At 33.8% G+C, this 15,119-nt stretch overlaps 1 protein-coding gene and 1 long non-coding RNA gene across 2 annotated transcripts; one reads left to right on the top strand and one right to left on the bottom strand.

Moving 5' to 3' along the window:
- The first annotated feature begins 1,875 nt into the window (after window positions 1-1,875).
- Window positions 1,876-10,512, top strand: LOC104090948 (casein kinase II subunit alpha-2). The gene is made up of 10 exons (XM_009596164.4): window positions 1,876-2,287; window positions 3,800-3,929; window positions 4,577-4,771; window positions 7,353-7,510; window positions 8,222-8,312; window positions 8,473-8,538; window positions 8,720-8,802; window positions 9,375-9,438; window positions 9,553-9,621; window positions 10,036-10,512. The coding sequence occupies exons 1-10, from the start codon at window positions 2,202-2,204 to the stop codon at window positions 10,093-10,095; spliced, it is 1,002 nt and encodes a 333-aa protein (XP_009594459.1). The 5' UTR covers window positions 1,876-2,201; the 3' UTR covers window positions 10,096-10,512.
- A 1,073-nt stretch (window positions 10,513-11,585) lies between these two features.
- Window positions 11,586-14,348, bottom strand: LOC117275455 (uncharacterized). Its single transcript, XR_004505623.2, has 3 exons — window positions 14,138-14,348; window positions 13,751-13,925; window positions 11,586-12,466 (listed from the first exon to the last, which is right to left on the bottom strand). It is a non-coding gene; the product is annotated as an uncharacterized lncRNA (long non-coding RNA).
- Window positions 14,349-15,119: the final 771 nt, after the last annotated feature.

Raw genomic sequence — 15,119 nt, 5'->3', positions numbered from 1 at the left:
GTTTGCTCAGACTGCACATTTATTAAAAAAAATTAAGGTCCGAACGACTATCGAAAATACAACCATTCATTCTTTTGGCAGGCACAAAAATTTGGATGAAGATGCTTGGATTGACTTTTAAGTTGGTCAAATCAGCTTTAAGTTTTTTTTAACTTTTTAAATGTATGGCGATGTTGAATAAATAGCCAAAAGCTATAAGCCGGATAATTTCAACTATAATAGTTTCAACTATAATAGTTTTTTTGGCTGTTAAGCTATTTTGAGTTGACCAATGATTTTACTTTTGTATCCCTTATAAATTTTTGTAATTCCAATATTACCTTTAATTACAAAAGCCTTAAACCTAATTACTCTGTTTCTTCATCTCTTGTATCTCTTCCTTTCCTCCATCTCTACATCTGCTATCTTTTCTGCTAATGCAACAATATAAAATTTGTTACAATGAGATAATTTTTTTTTTGGATAACCCTTGACTTTGGGGCATGAAAAGATGACTCTTGGTGCATGTTACCATGAATAAGATAACAATTAACAAATATTTACTCCACAGGTGACGAAGAGAAGCACCAACAATACTCGATATAAAACGAAATAAAGTTGAAAAGTTCAAATACGTTACTTCCATAAATAAGTTGCAATTGCGCAATGATGCTAAAAACATCAGCCAACTGCATTTTCATTCTTAATGTGAAGTTTCTCTTTGTGTAAATTTAAGAATTAAAAGCCACCAACAAATATCATTTCCTTGCATAACATTTTATATGTTTGTTAGATACTAGTAACTTATATTTAAAAAAGTTATCTTATGTGATCAGTTTAAATTGAAAGTGAATTGAAATACAAATTATTTTGTAATCGGCTCTTTTATGGTGTGAACAAATTGAAAGTGAATTGAAATACTAAGTTATTTCAGATTTTTTTTTTACCATCACTTATTTACCAAGCATATTAACAATTTTTTTCAGTTTCAATACTTCTATTCAAATCACTTGTTTATCAAGCATAATAGCAATTTTTTTCAATTTCAATACTTCTATTCAAATCACTTGTTTACGGCGCATAATAACAATTTAGCTTCAGTAATCCAAATGCACTAATAACATGTTTGGTCGTGCTTCTAAAATCAATTTTTTTGAAAATAATTTTTTTCTCAAAATTACTTTGGGTGAGAAGCACATTGTGTTTGACTAATCAATTTGAAAAATACTTTTAAGCAACAATTAATGTTTGGCCAAATTTAAAAAAAAATATTTATAAGTATATTTTTCTCAAAAATAGTTTTTAAAAAAATACTTTTATGAGAAACTATTTTTTCTACTTTTCAAAAACTATTTCTGCTTCTATTTAAAAAGTACTTTTTTTTACTTCTAAAATCTTGACAAATAATCTTAATTTTTGAAAACGAAATTTTGGCAAAAAAAAAAATGATTGTAAGTCGGGTCCCAAAAGAAATACAAACACAAAAAAGAAAAAAGGCGCTTAGGCGCACGTTTAGACCCAAAATCCTTATAGCCTATTTGGCCAAGCTTTTTCAAGGCTAAAAGTATTTTTTTTTTTAAAGTTGAAATGTTTGACCAATCTTTTAGAAGAAAAAAATACTTTTGAGTAGAAACAAAAGTAGTTTTGAAGAAGCATAAAAAAAATAGCTTATCTTCATAAGTACTTTTTTGAAAAATAATTTTAATAAAAATATACTTAGAACACTTTTTATAGCTTGGCCAAATAATAATTATCACTTAAAAATATTTTTTAAATTACTTAGTCAAAAACATCAAAAGTGCTTTTGAAAAAAATATTGTTCGATTTTAGAAATTTGGCCAAATAGGCTATTAGTGTCACACCCACCCATACATTGGTCCAGGTCCAGGGACCAGTGCATCAAGCTTACACCCAAGTGGCCAAAAGTCGATCTAACACTCCCCACTTGTTCTCCAGAAATAGCATTCTCCTCTCCTCTACCTTTGAAATCATCTACTTCACTATAATTATACTGAGAATCGCTGTTGATTACTTCACCGGCGGTGGCTTCACATGGAAGATGCTGCCTTCAATTTCTTCTAGTGTGCGCCGTCCTTGTTGCTTATCGTGCACCTCTTGCCTCACCTCCTGACCTCCTACAGCCCGTCGCTACTTCTGCTACCGGAAATTTCGTCAGTTTTGGTAAGATCAACAGCTCTGAACCAGTGATTGACGGTAAAATTATGTCGAAAGCTCGTGTTTACACCGATGTCAATGTGCTTCGCCCGAGGGAATATTGGGATTATGAAGCCCTTACTGTTCAATGGGGGTAATTTTTCTGCTTCTTTTATTTATCTTTAATCACCTATTAATTGATAATTTGAATTATGTAATTTATGCTTTTATATCATGCTATGTCATATTTATCTAATATTTATTTAGGGATAAGAGCTTTAAGTGTTATATTGAGAACCTTAATTTTATAGAACATTTGACTCAAAAGACAATTACTTCAAGCTCTGTCCCAATTTGTGTGATGGTGTCTGACTGAGTCCCAATTTAAGTGATTATGTTTGACTGTGTCCTAATTTATGTGTTGATGTTTGATTGGACATGGAGTTTTAAAAAGAAAAGAATGATTTTTGAAACTTGTGGTCTAAAATAAGTCATTAGATATTTGTCTAGTTATAAATCATCTCACGAAGAGTAAAATGAGAAGTTTAAAGTCAAATTTTTTATATATATAGAAAGGTATTATTCTTTTTGGGACAGACTAAAAAGGCTTACATTGGAAGTGAGGGTATTTATTTACTTATTTTTTTTTGTTATAGGGATAGGCCCTTTAAGTGTCAGATTGAGAACCTTAATTTTACACACTTTTGTCTAAAAAGACAGTTATCTTGTATTGGGAACGAAATTCATGTAGCCCAACTTGAGTGGTGTGCGTTGAGGTATAGTTGATTGATTGATTGGCTGATTGCTGAAGGAAATTTGTGGGTGTTTCAGTATGGATGTTGGTTTGGCTGATAAACTCCTAATCTTGAACGACAAAAGCAAAAGAAAGGCTTTTTTTTTTCAACATTTGGGGAAATCATTTATGATGTTTTCTAGTTGGTGTGAAATGTTTGCAAGGAAGCAAATTTTCAATCTTTTGCATGAGTTAGTTGTTGTGATTATTTCTTTTCATTGTTAGGCTAAAGCCTATGGCTTTAGGGTTGGGCTCTAAATACAATGTTTTCATTTCTAACATTTAGAAATGTTTAAAATTTGCTGGAAATTGATATATTGCATATACTATGCATGTATGCTACATTTCGTTTCATTTCCGGAGGCTGGTGCCTGGCTACAGTCTGTTAGCACAAATCCTTGTGCCAGTTTTATCTGGAAATAAATCATCTTGTGTACTCTATATTAAGTCAAACGAAATTGTAGGAGGCTATTAAGACCTTATCTTGCTAAAACGGAAGCGTAATCCAGGTCCTTGCTCAGCTACTTGCTAAGTTGCTATACGTACAAATGGTTAAAAACATTTCATTTGGCATTAAGTCATTGGTGATTTACTTACTTGAGTATAGAACAATTCAAAAGAGACTATAAAACCTTCTCTTGCTAAATTGAGAGCATGTATATTGTAAATCTAAGTCCTCTGTTTCAGGGATCACGTCAGCAGGCCTCCTTTGTCAATTGATCTAACCTCCTCAAATGGTATTAGGATGATGATACAATTAATTTCATTAGATTTTGTTTCAGTTCACAATCCTCACTTTGACTAGTTCAACTTTAATGCAACCTATGATGCTGTATTATTCTTATCAATTTTCCTCATGTTTCATTATTCCAGTGATCAGGATGACTATGAGGTTGTTCGGAAAGTTGGAAGAGGAAAATATAGTGAAGTTTTTGAAGGTATAAATGTTAACAGCAACGAAAAGTGCATAATCAAGATCCTGAAACCTGTCAAGAAGAAAAAGGTATGAATTCTTGTATTTTCAACTTATGTTACTGGTTTTGAATCTAACAGATGGCTTCTTTGTGTTTTTATTGAGTAACTCCTTTAAAATTCTGCTTCACAGAGAAAAAGGAAACTAGTCCTTTTGAATAAAAACAAATTTTCTTCTCCAAAGAAAAAGGAAACTAATTGTTATGCTAGAAAAAAGAATTCCTGTAAAATTAGTCATTTCCTATCGTGTATAAAATTCCTGCCATCTTCTTATGTACTGCATAGTAATTTCTGCTGACCTTAACATTTGTAGAAAATCATCTATGTTAACAGCCTCATAGAAAGAGTTGTATCTATCTCGTGAAACTCGCCTATAGTCATCTATCAATTATCTGTTCATATGTGTTGATTTAGAGTCGTGGCATATCTGATAAGTAGTCAAGTAGGCAGCCTTATTCGTGTGTAACTCTGTTAGGAGTACATCAGTTTCATTCATAGGAAATATCTGCAAAATTGGTTACGTCTGTCATGTGGAATATCTGAAATATAGGTCAATTTTTACATGCTGGTCATATATATTTTCTCTCTTTTCTCCTCTCTAATTCTGTACTTCTGCAACCTAATGATTTAGTTGGAATAAGATGTGCTTTTGAATTGTTATTTGATGGTGTTATGTAGATCAAGAGAGAGATCAAAATCTTGCAGAACCTCTGTGGCGGACCAAACATTGTCAAACTCCTTGATATTGTCAGAGATCAGCACTCAAAAACTCCAAGCTTAATTTTTGAGTATGTGAACAGTACAGATTTCAAAGTACTGTACCCTACATTAACAGATTATGACATCCGGTACTACATATATGAGCTTCTCAAGGTAAAAGGATATATCTTTCGGATCATTCCTATAAAAAAAGGTTATATCTTTGGATTGCAGCCACTTTTGCTTCCCACCCCCTTGTCTGCGTCATCTCTGTCACCTTCTTTCTTTCATGTGACTGAAAATATTAGTTTTATGTATGTCTTATTATCTAGCCAAAAGCTTGTTTCTTCCATACATTTCTTTGCATGTTGGCTGTTTGCTGTTTATTTTGCACAAGGAAGAGGATCTTGGGAGTTCCTTCCAATTTTTATATGCTGAATCACCCTTTCTAATTAGAAATAAGGTTTTGGAAGCACTTGAATGTTGTGTAGATAAATTCTCATTTTCTTTTGATTGAATCTGTGGAGTAAATTCCTTGGCATTCATGTCTTAACACAGTTACAGGAGATTATGTAATTAAATTCTTGTCCCAAATTAAAAGTGAATTCTTTTAACATGATTATTTTCACTAATTCCTCGAAAAGGAATAAGCATCTCTAGACGAAGAGTTATGCAACCTGAAATTTCTTGATAACATGCTTTCTCTCGGTAATTTTTTGAATTTTAATAGCTTCTCATATGCACTCCAATCTTCTAATTGATGAAAGAGTCTGGAGTAATGATCAGTGTTGTCAAAGGCGTGCTTAAACCGTGCTTAAGCCCTGAAGTGAGGCGCAAAAATGTTGAGCACTTTGCCTCGCTTAGTGGACGCTTCAGCCTTGTCATCAAGGCTCTAAGGTGTACTTTTACCAACGAGGGTAATCCTGAAGAGGCGAGACTGAACAATTTGATATTTTAATTTATTGTAATTTTTTAAAATTTCTTTGTCCATATATTTGTTATTCGTGCTTATAATAATAATAATAATAATAATAATAATAATAATTATTTTTGATAAGGTAAGTTGCTTTATTGAAAGGTATCAAGCAGATGCAGTGATTACAAAAATAAATATGCTAGCTCCATTACAAGATGTTATGATGGGATCTTGGAGCTAGCCACTAACAAGAAAATATACCTCAAAGAGGCTAGTCAAGAGTAAGGGAGCTCAAAAATCAAAAAAAGACAGTAGAACTATTTACATAGGACTGTTTGGCCCAACAAAAAAGACTAAGTAGGCATCTGGCCTTCAGCAAGTAAATTGGAATTCGTGCTTATAATTATTAGTCTTGGATTACACATGCATATTTGTATTTTTTTTCCTCTTTTTGCGCCTTTCTTCATTAAAGCACACGCTTTATTTGCGCTTAAAGCCCGAATATACCTTAGCACGTTTTTGTGCTTTTCGCCTTTGAAAACACTGGTAATGATGTACTGTCTTTTCAATATTAGCTCTTTAAATTTTATTTTCCTTCTTTATTTTATGATGGGTTCATTGGTTCAAGTTACGGTTTACATGCGGTTGTTTGGAGTTGTGAATTGATAACTTCGATAGCACAACCCTTCTTTGGGATACTTTGGCTGCTTGTTTGCAGATTATTTTAGGATATGGAATAGACATACCGATAGATTTTACGAAGTCATTATTTTGATGTAGAGTAATCTTAGACTTTGAAATTGCTAATATTTTAGAAGACGAGTGTGGAGGAGAAGTGAAGAATGTGGGTAGTGAAATACTCAACGTTGCATGTACCACGGAATGCGTACAACAATCTGGTTCTGACGATAGGGTTAAAGTCTGTCGTCAATGAAGATTAATGCTTCTGCTTACTCTCTTGTGTACTCTTGTTTTTCCAATAACTGCTTGATTAATTGGAGTTAAATAGTGTTTCAGTTTGAGGGTGAATATTTTTGGAACTGATTTATTCCTGAGAGACCTGACGTACAGTAGATTTGCATAAATGTACCAAAGGCAAGAGCCAATCCCTAATGCTCGGATCCTACTGTTTCTATCTTGAAGCTACTTCTTCCTTGCACATTCTTTGCAATTTGCTTAAGCAGATAGCTGCCTAGGTTCTATATGTTCTATTCTTGTTCTGCAGAAGGAAAAAAATGAACGAAAAGTACAAATCTTTCTTGTTCTTCGAAAATGATTTCTTGTTTCTCTAGTGTGTTCGTTTCTTTGTTCTTATTCCATTATGGTTCTCTCTATGAAAGGGAAGGGTTTAAAAGGAGAAAAAAGAAGATGGAGTTTTGCTTCTTTGAGTTCAATGTAACAAATGTATCTTCTTTTTTGATTTCAACGTAACTAGGTCTTGCAGGCACCAGTAGGCTCGTATTAACAAGAAGCCCATAGGAAAAGAAGGGGAAAAAGAAAGTGGGAGGGGTGTGTGCGCAAATAGAACTGCTGGATGAAGGGTATACCATAATTGAATACTCCGTTCTACTCTGGGGGGAAGTGGTGTCCTCCAACCTGTGATGACCTCTGTTTTAGATGTCTGTTTCAGTTTCATATTGATGTTCAATTGAACCGTTCTCTAGTCTAGCAACTTGCTAACAAGAAACCCGTCGTTCACTCTACATTTAGAGTCCCCCTTCCCCCCCTACTTCTAACAATAAAGCTTCTTGCAACAGTTGTATAATTTGGTATTATCCTCTTCCCTGTGTACATCATGTGGAGGAAGTGGGAAATTGAAACTTCTTTATGAACCCGCAGGCACTAGACTATTGTCATTCACAGGGAATAATGCATAGAGATGTCAAGCCACATAATGTTATGATAGACCATGAATTGCGGAAGCTTCGCTTGATAGACTGGGGTCTTGCTGAATTTTACCATCCAGGAAAGGAATATAATGTTCGTGTGGCTTCAAGGTAAGGAATACTTTACTAAAACTGATTGGTGGAATAGCAGCAGTTGCTTTGCCAGCAAATTATGTCTTATCTTCAGTTTCCCTATTATAGATGTTTTCCACTTTCACTTTACTAACTCTTCTCTGAGCTATATGAGCTTTTGGTTCGAAAGCAAGTCATTCCAGTATGTCTTTGTTTAATTAGCTATTCAGTTATGAGCCACAATGCCTCACAGTACAAATGATATTTATCATCTATCTGGGGTTGGCTTTTGGAGTTCGTATTCTTCAAATCTCCATCTCAGAAGGTTTATAGTGTCACTTCCCGACCATGAGTTGTTGGTGACTGATATATTAGCAGAATTATCGTACTGGGTTTCATATTATCTACTCTTGGAGTTAAGATTGCCAAAAGCAGCTCTTGGAGTGTAAACTTTTAATGGAATGTATCATTTCCAGTTTGTTAGTTGGATGGACTTGACAATGAAAGAATCTACTAGTGCTCCATGCTCCATAGAACAATGCTTAAACAATCAATTCTTACTTGGAGAAAGAAAATGTTTCAGGTTAAAGTTAAACAAGAACCAGTACAAGGTTAAGCTGCCTTATAGCGTAAAGTTGTGGTACACAAAGTATCAATAGGTTGTAGTGGTCATTATTGGTTGTCTGTATCCCCTCTTGGTATATAAAGGCTAGTGTAGCAAGTTTGAATGTCTCTTTGCTTGTTTTTCAGATACTTCAAGGGCCCGGAACTTCTTGTTGACTTGCAAGACTATGACTATTCTTTGGACATGTGGAGTCTTGGATGCATGTTTGCAGGAATGGTGAGAAACTTTAAACCATTACATGGTGCTCCATCCGTTCATCTTTTTTTCTGGTTTTGAGGTGGTGGGCGCTGAAACTAGGCCCCCAAGTTTTTAGGACTGCATTTTGTATTTATCCTCTTATAATTGCAGCTTATCAGGCCTATTATTCTTTATGTAGATTTTCCGGAAGGAACCTTTCTTCTATGGTCATGATAACCAGGATCAGCTTGTCAAAATTGCTAAGGTAATACCTTGAAAATAATTCTCCAGCTTGGTCAACGGTCTATAAGAGTCTTGATGTTAGGTTGATCTTGTTAACATCAGCCAATAAAGTAGTCAGTTGTTAGTAAAAGCTGAAATGTTATCATTTATACAAGTACCGTTACCTACTTGATCTGGAGTTGACAGAGAAATTATCATTTTAGGTACTTGGAACTGATGAGTTGAATGCATATCTGCACAAGTATCAACTAGAACTTGATCCTCAGCTGGAGGCTATGGTTGGGAGGTATGATTCAGGCTCTCTTCATTAACCTAGTCACAACAATGTGTTAGCCAGCATAAACCTATCTAAATGAATTACTAACTCCATTCCTCCTCACTTTACATGGTTGGTCCTTGGAGGGAAAAACAAAAAGATTTACATGGGTGACTTTTTCGGAGCCTGGGAATTAAATTTTGAATGAGTTACTATATTTGAGTTTTGTAGAGATATTTTAAGGTATATCGTTGGACAATTTGAAAAAGGTATAAAGATGTACAGAGAAAATTCAAAATTATGTAGAGCAGGTTACAACACATTTAGCTTTTTGAATTTTGGTGACTTTGTCATTTAAGGAAATAGGTTTCTTTTTCCTAATATACAAATAGCTAGTTAGTCAAAGAACAAGGGATAAAAGGAGTACTAATAAATTGTGAGCTGCAACTAAATACGGTTGCTGACTTACTGAGATGATCTCAGTAGTCTGAAAATAGCTAGTCAGTCAAACAAAATGGCATGGAGGGCGTACAACTAAAAGGGTTGCTGAAACGGAATAGTGACATATCTGATTGCTGTCAAAATCTTCACTTTTCCTGCAGACACAGTAGGAAGCCATGGTCCAAATTTATAAATGCAGATAATCAGCATTTAGTGTCGCCAGAGGTATGTGCTTTTCTTTTCTGTGGTAATTTTCTTCAGATAAAACCACTTTGGGTTTGCTAAAACAAATAATCTTTGCTTGGATTTTGATCCTTTAATTTTGAGGTGAAATTGCAGGCTATAGATTTTCTTGACAAGCTTCTCCGTTATGACCATCAGGATAGACTTACAGCAAGAGAAGCAATGGTAATTCCATATAATTTTAGCTACTATTTTGGGTGATAACTTTTTTCTTGTGTATGTTTTTGCCTGCATAACCAAATGAGTGTTGCACTGTGGGATTAGGTGACTTTTGAAAACTACAGCATAAGACCAGAGTATTCGGAGTCAAAACATGATAAACTGTTTGCTTGTTTCTTCCACAAACGGGAAGATGTCTTAACCCCCTTCTTTTGTAGGTTTTATTGGCTCAACATGATATGGCTTGTTTATTTTTGTTGTATCAGTGGACATATATGTACGGGACAAAGGGTGTTTTGCATGCATGAGTCTGTGTAGTTGTCCTAATTTTCGATCTTGCATTTGATATCATGTGTCTGTACTGGTTCTAAGATTTCTGTGGCATAAACCTAATGTCTAATTGTTCTCCCTGTTTCTTAGGCCCATCCTTATTTCCTGCAAGTGAGGGCTGCAGAGAATAGCAGGATGAGGACGCAGTAGCCAGTTGTATTGGTCTTACTGGGAAAGAAGAAAATATGGTGTAATGTAGCATACATTGCTCTCTTCATCTATTTGGATTAAAGTACAGGATAAGTTGAACTTAAGAGGGCAGAATTTCATCATGGAGCATTTCATGAGCAATTGGTTTCATAAATCTACCTCTCATGACCTTGTTGACGATTGCCTATGTTCCCCCTGCCGATTATGAATTCTCTTCATTAGTCTTCATATTTTTGTATCCAAAGCCATCTTCCATGTGGAGTGTATTGTTTGAGAATTGCAATTTACTGAAGCTTTTTACTGAGAAACTTTGCCAAGTTGACGTTGTGGCACATACTGGTAGAGTGCATTGCTTCATCATTCAGCCAGCTTGTTTGTGTACTTTATTACTTGATATATAAGCTCTCTTTTTTGTTCTCTCAGGGTTGTTTTAGGAGCTATAATGTGGTTAGGAATGATTCATTGGCAAAAGATTTCTTGGAGTCTGATTTTTGTAGCCAGACTTCAGTTTTATATTATTAACATTTAGTCTGAAAATGTTAGGAAAGGGAAAGTACAACGCAAGGCGTTGAAGTGTTTGCTTGGCTAGTAAGTAAATAAGGAATTGGAGAAACAAGAAGAGAGATGTCTCCTATCCATGTCAATATTGTCCATCTAAAGTTGGACGAGAAGCATAAGGCATTTCACTTCCCTTCAAACACTACCAAACAATTATTTGGGTAAGATGAATACTTCTCCTAACCATATTTTCAAATTTCAACCAAATACTCACGGATACCTATTCAGGGAATACGAAACCAAAATTTATCAATTTCATGTACAAATAACCATCTTCCGACCCATTTGTTAATTGGAAAAATGAAGTTTTCAATTCGGAAAATAAACGAGAATCAATGTGCTTAATATGATTAAACTGAAGTACGAGTGTAACCAGACAGGCTAATTTAAGTGGAACCACTTTTGTATCAAATTAATGGAAGTTACTAAACAAGCTAGCAAAATTAGAACACAAACAGTCTCTTGGATAATGAAAAGGAAAGAAACTAAAAGTTTACCAGTTTGAAACATTAATAATGGCAAGTTCCTTCTTTCAAAAAAAAAAAAAAAAAAAAAATTTGATAACGGCAAGAGTGGGACTAAGGAGACTAGGAGAGGTATCTCAGATTCTCAATCATCAATCATCGTTTCTTCTCGCATCAACCATGAATAAAAACATTCCTTTTTTTAAACGGTAGTGTCTGATTCAGTGTGCATGCCTCAATTACTTTGACGGTTACAACAATAGCAACAAGTTCAGTGAAATCACACAAGTGGGGGAGGATGAAGTGTACACAGACCTTACCCCAACCTAATGAAGATAGAGAGTTTGTTTCCGAAAGACCCTCGACTCAAAAGGAGTGAAAATGAATTACTTTGACGGTTACATATACTTAAATGATTTTGTTCACTCAAGATTAGACAAATGAAAAGAAATTCAACTGCAAAATTGATTGTTCAATGTGGAAGCAATTAATTTTCTTGATGCTGACAGTATAGAGGAGTACTTATCAAGTTCCTATCTAGCAGTCAATTAAATATCACATAGCAGGAAAGTCAAAGTTCCTTGACCTATGTACTATGAAATACGCCAAGTGCTCGGCAACCAATCAACAGATTAATCATCTTTCTGAGGCATTCATGTCAACAAACCATGTGCTACAGAGCCATTAGTTACAACTTATTTTCCAATCTAACAGCTCTATGCACTATATTAACTTCAAGAATTAATACCATCTGCAACTTGGACAATCTTTTTCCCCACATTACCACCTCGGAATAATCCTACAAAGGCAGAGGAGACATCCTCAATTGCCTTTAGTTTTTCAGCTGTCTTCGACTGAAAATCAGCATACACTTTGAAATGATCAGCAGCTAGGAATCCTTGAATGGTAATCCTCTTATACACTACATCCATCTGCTCGTTTGTTGGCGTTTATGTACTCCGAAACTACCCCACAAACCGTTTGCCTTTAGTTAAATATCAGTCATCTAATTGAACTTTCAAATTTTCATGTTAAGGGAAGATTTAAACCTTTTGAGACAAGAGTTAAGATCAGATTCTTCCTCTTATACTTGAATGCATCATCAAAACCAACTTTTTCTTTTAGCAATTGTACCTGTAATATAAATCAACTCAGGTATAACAAGAACTACATTTTGAGAACCTTTTCTTGGCTACCAGCAGAGCCCACAACATAGCATCCAAATAGTTTAGCAAATTGTCCAACCAAATCTCCAACTGAACCACAAGCAGCAGAGACAAAACCTTTCTCCCACTTCTGTGGCTTTAACACCTCAAAAAATCCACCATAAGCTGCTAGTCCACTGAATCCTGCAGCCAAAATTAATACTACAATAGTTAAACTAACTCATGTTGAAGTTTTGGTTAAAAGTGCTCTATATCAAGTTAGAAATAGCATTTCTACATGCTTTAAATTCAGATGATCACATTCTTGCAACTAGTAGCTCAACAATTTAGCATGTCTTATTAATTATGCAACAATAATTGATGTGGTGTGGCTCATTGCCAGCTTTAGGGAAAAGCCACTAAAGCGATTGCTTTAGGCCCCTACAATTGAAGGGCCCCAAAATTTTCAAATTATATACTACTATTATATATTATAAAATTATTAATAAAAGATACTAAATTTTATACTTCTTTGTTTGGAATTAATGTGATAGAGGTTATTCAAGTAAATAACTCGAATTTTATAATGAATATGCAATATATGAAAATAAACAACTTGATAACGACTTTGATAATTAAAGAATGAAGTCTCTTGTAATATCTTTTAGAGTTGATTATTTCGTATAAAGAGTGGATTAATACATTTGTCACTTTGAAATAAACTTGAACTATTTAAATTCATGAAATTATACTAATATCTATTTAGTGGTACAAAATTGAGATTATTAGATTATGAGAATTTATAAATAATATTATCTTAACCGTCAATATATGTTTCTCATAAAAATATTATCTAAGCCTTAATGAGTAGAATTTCAAAATATTTGCAATGGTGAGAGCTAGCAGGTAAATGAATGAATGATCAAGATACGTACAAGATGGTCGGTATACCACAAAAAAAAAAGAAACATAAAAATAATATAATAAATTTTATTAAATAAATTTAAGGCCTCTTATTGAAGTTTGGCTTTAGGCCACCAATATCGTTGAGCCGCCCCTAGTGTGGCTCTAGTTCTTATTGAGTTTTCAAAAAATTATTATGACAGGGAGACGTGGAGCTAGATGCCCGGCTACGGGTTTAGCCGAATCCAGTGAGCTTTTGCTCAAATAGTATATTTGTATTAAGAAATTCATTAAGTATGTACATTAAATTTAGAACCCTGAAGTCGTCGCATCTAAAATCAAGAACATATAAAGTTGAAATTCTTGTTCTGTCGCTAAATTGACAAGAAACTAAAAATATACTCCTACTACCTTAGTAAAGGACAATGATTTTGATGGAACACAACAACAATAACAAACGTAGTGAATTTTTACTAGTCGGGTATGGGGAGGGTAATGTGTACGCACCGCTGTTCTAGAAGAGCAGAGAGACTGTTTCTAATAGACCCTCAGCTATGAAAATAATGATTTTGATGGAATATTTACCAAAAACTCCGACGTGGCAAGACAAGGAAAGCCCATGGGATCCAATTTATTCAACAGTGTCCTCTTTCATTCTGGTGTACTCTCCCCAGCTTAGAAGCCCTGTTACTAAGTCACCTTTCTTGAATTCAGGCCGATCAGAAACCACGACTGTCCCCACACCATAAGTATCAATTGCCTGTCCGACAAGAGAATAAAGTTATGAGTTAATCCTCGTCATGGAAACAAAATTTTAAACCCCAAGTATCGCAACTGCTAATTGAAAATTAGCCGCAGTTAAAAAAATAATCGAAATTAAATTATTTTTTTATGTAAAAATAAAATCTGAACAAAATATCCTTGAAAATCCGAAAAAGTTCTAGAATAATATGCTGGAGCCAAAATTTTTACACGTGAGATTTCATAACGTGTTGGAGTTGCATATGAGATTTCATCCGGTTTATTTGATATGGATCAATTGATACATAGAGATTCTTCACAATAACAACTTTAGACCCTGGCTCAATTGAAAGGGAAAGACTTTCATTCTTTATCTCAAAGTCTGACTCTTTTGGTGCACCACTTATGTTATCTTTAATTGCAATATACTTGTTGTTTACCTCCATAAGACCATAACTACGGCGGTTGTTAGGCCATCTCCAACCGTTACCTCCATTTTCTCTTCCAAAATGCAGTAAACTTTAAAATGCAGTAAAATTACTCTAAAAAAGAATATTCCATTTTATATTCTTCTCTCTCTTCAATATTATATTATTATCTTTATTTAAATTTTATTTTCTTATTTCTATTAAAGAAAATCTATCTTTTTTTCTTTTTTACATATTCATCACATACAATTTAATATAAAATTATTTTATATCATAAATTTTTAAATAATATAATTTGTAAGCAAATATTATAGATTATATATATTAAAGGATAATTCAAATAAAAGTGAAATCATTGAGATACAAGATAATTCAATACATATTACATTATGGTAAAATTCATATTAAATATTACATAAATATTCAACTTTCACCTCTAGTATGCTCCCATAAATGATCTATTAATGCATTAAGAAGTGCAAAATGAGCATCTTTGTCCTTAATTTTTTTGTGTCGAGCTAAAAATTGCTCAAATCGATGATTTTCATCTACTACCATTTCTACCGTTGGAGGTGGACATTCCCAATCATCTTGAATTGGTACATTCAGATCACGTTCATCTTCTATTATCATGTTGTGCAGTATAATGCATGTAGTTATTATATCATGTAACACTTCTTTTCTCCAAATGTAGTTATTATATCTTTGCACCATTCATTTTTTGAGATGATTATATATTTTTTGTGCAATTATAACTTATAATAAAATTAACTTACAATTTTACA

This window comes from Nicotiana tomentosiformis, chromosome 9 (assembly GCF_000390325.3).
Source record: "Nicotiana tomentosiformis chromosome 9, ASM39032v3, whole genome shotgun sequence".
Classification (NCBI taxonomy): domain Eukaryota; kingdom Viridiplantae; phylum Streptophyta; class Magnoliopsida; order Solanales; family Solanaceae; genus Nicotiana; species Nicotiana tomentosiformis.
Note: the sequence above shows the minus strand (reverse complement) of the source record. Positions and strands in the feature narration are given on the sequence as shown.

Coding starts and splice junctions, on each gene's coding strand:
- LOC104090948 (XM_009596164.4), top strand. CDS start 2,202: ATGTCGAAAGCTCGTGTTTACACCGATGTCAATGTGCTTCGCCCGAGG. Junction 3,930..4,576: donor AACCTGTCAAGAAGAAAAAG/GTATGAATTCTT, acceptor GGTGTTATGTAG/ATCAAGAGAGAGATCAAAAT. Junction 7,511..8,221: donor AATGTTCGTGTGGCTTCAAG/GTAAGGAATACT, acceptor CTTGTTTTTCAG/ATACTTCAAGGGCCCGGAAC.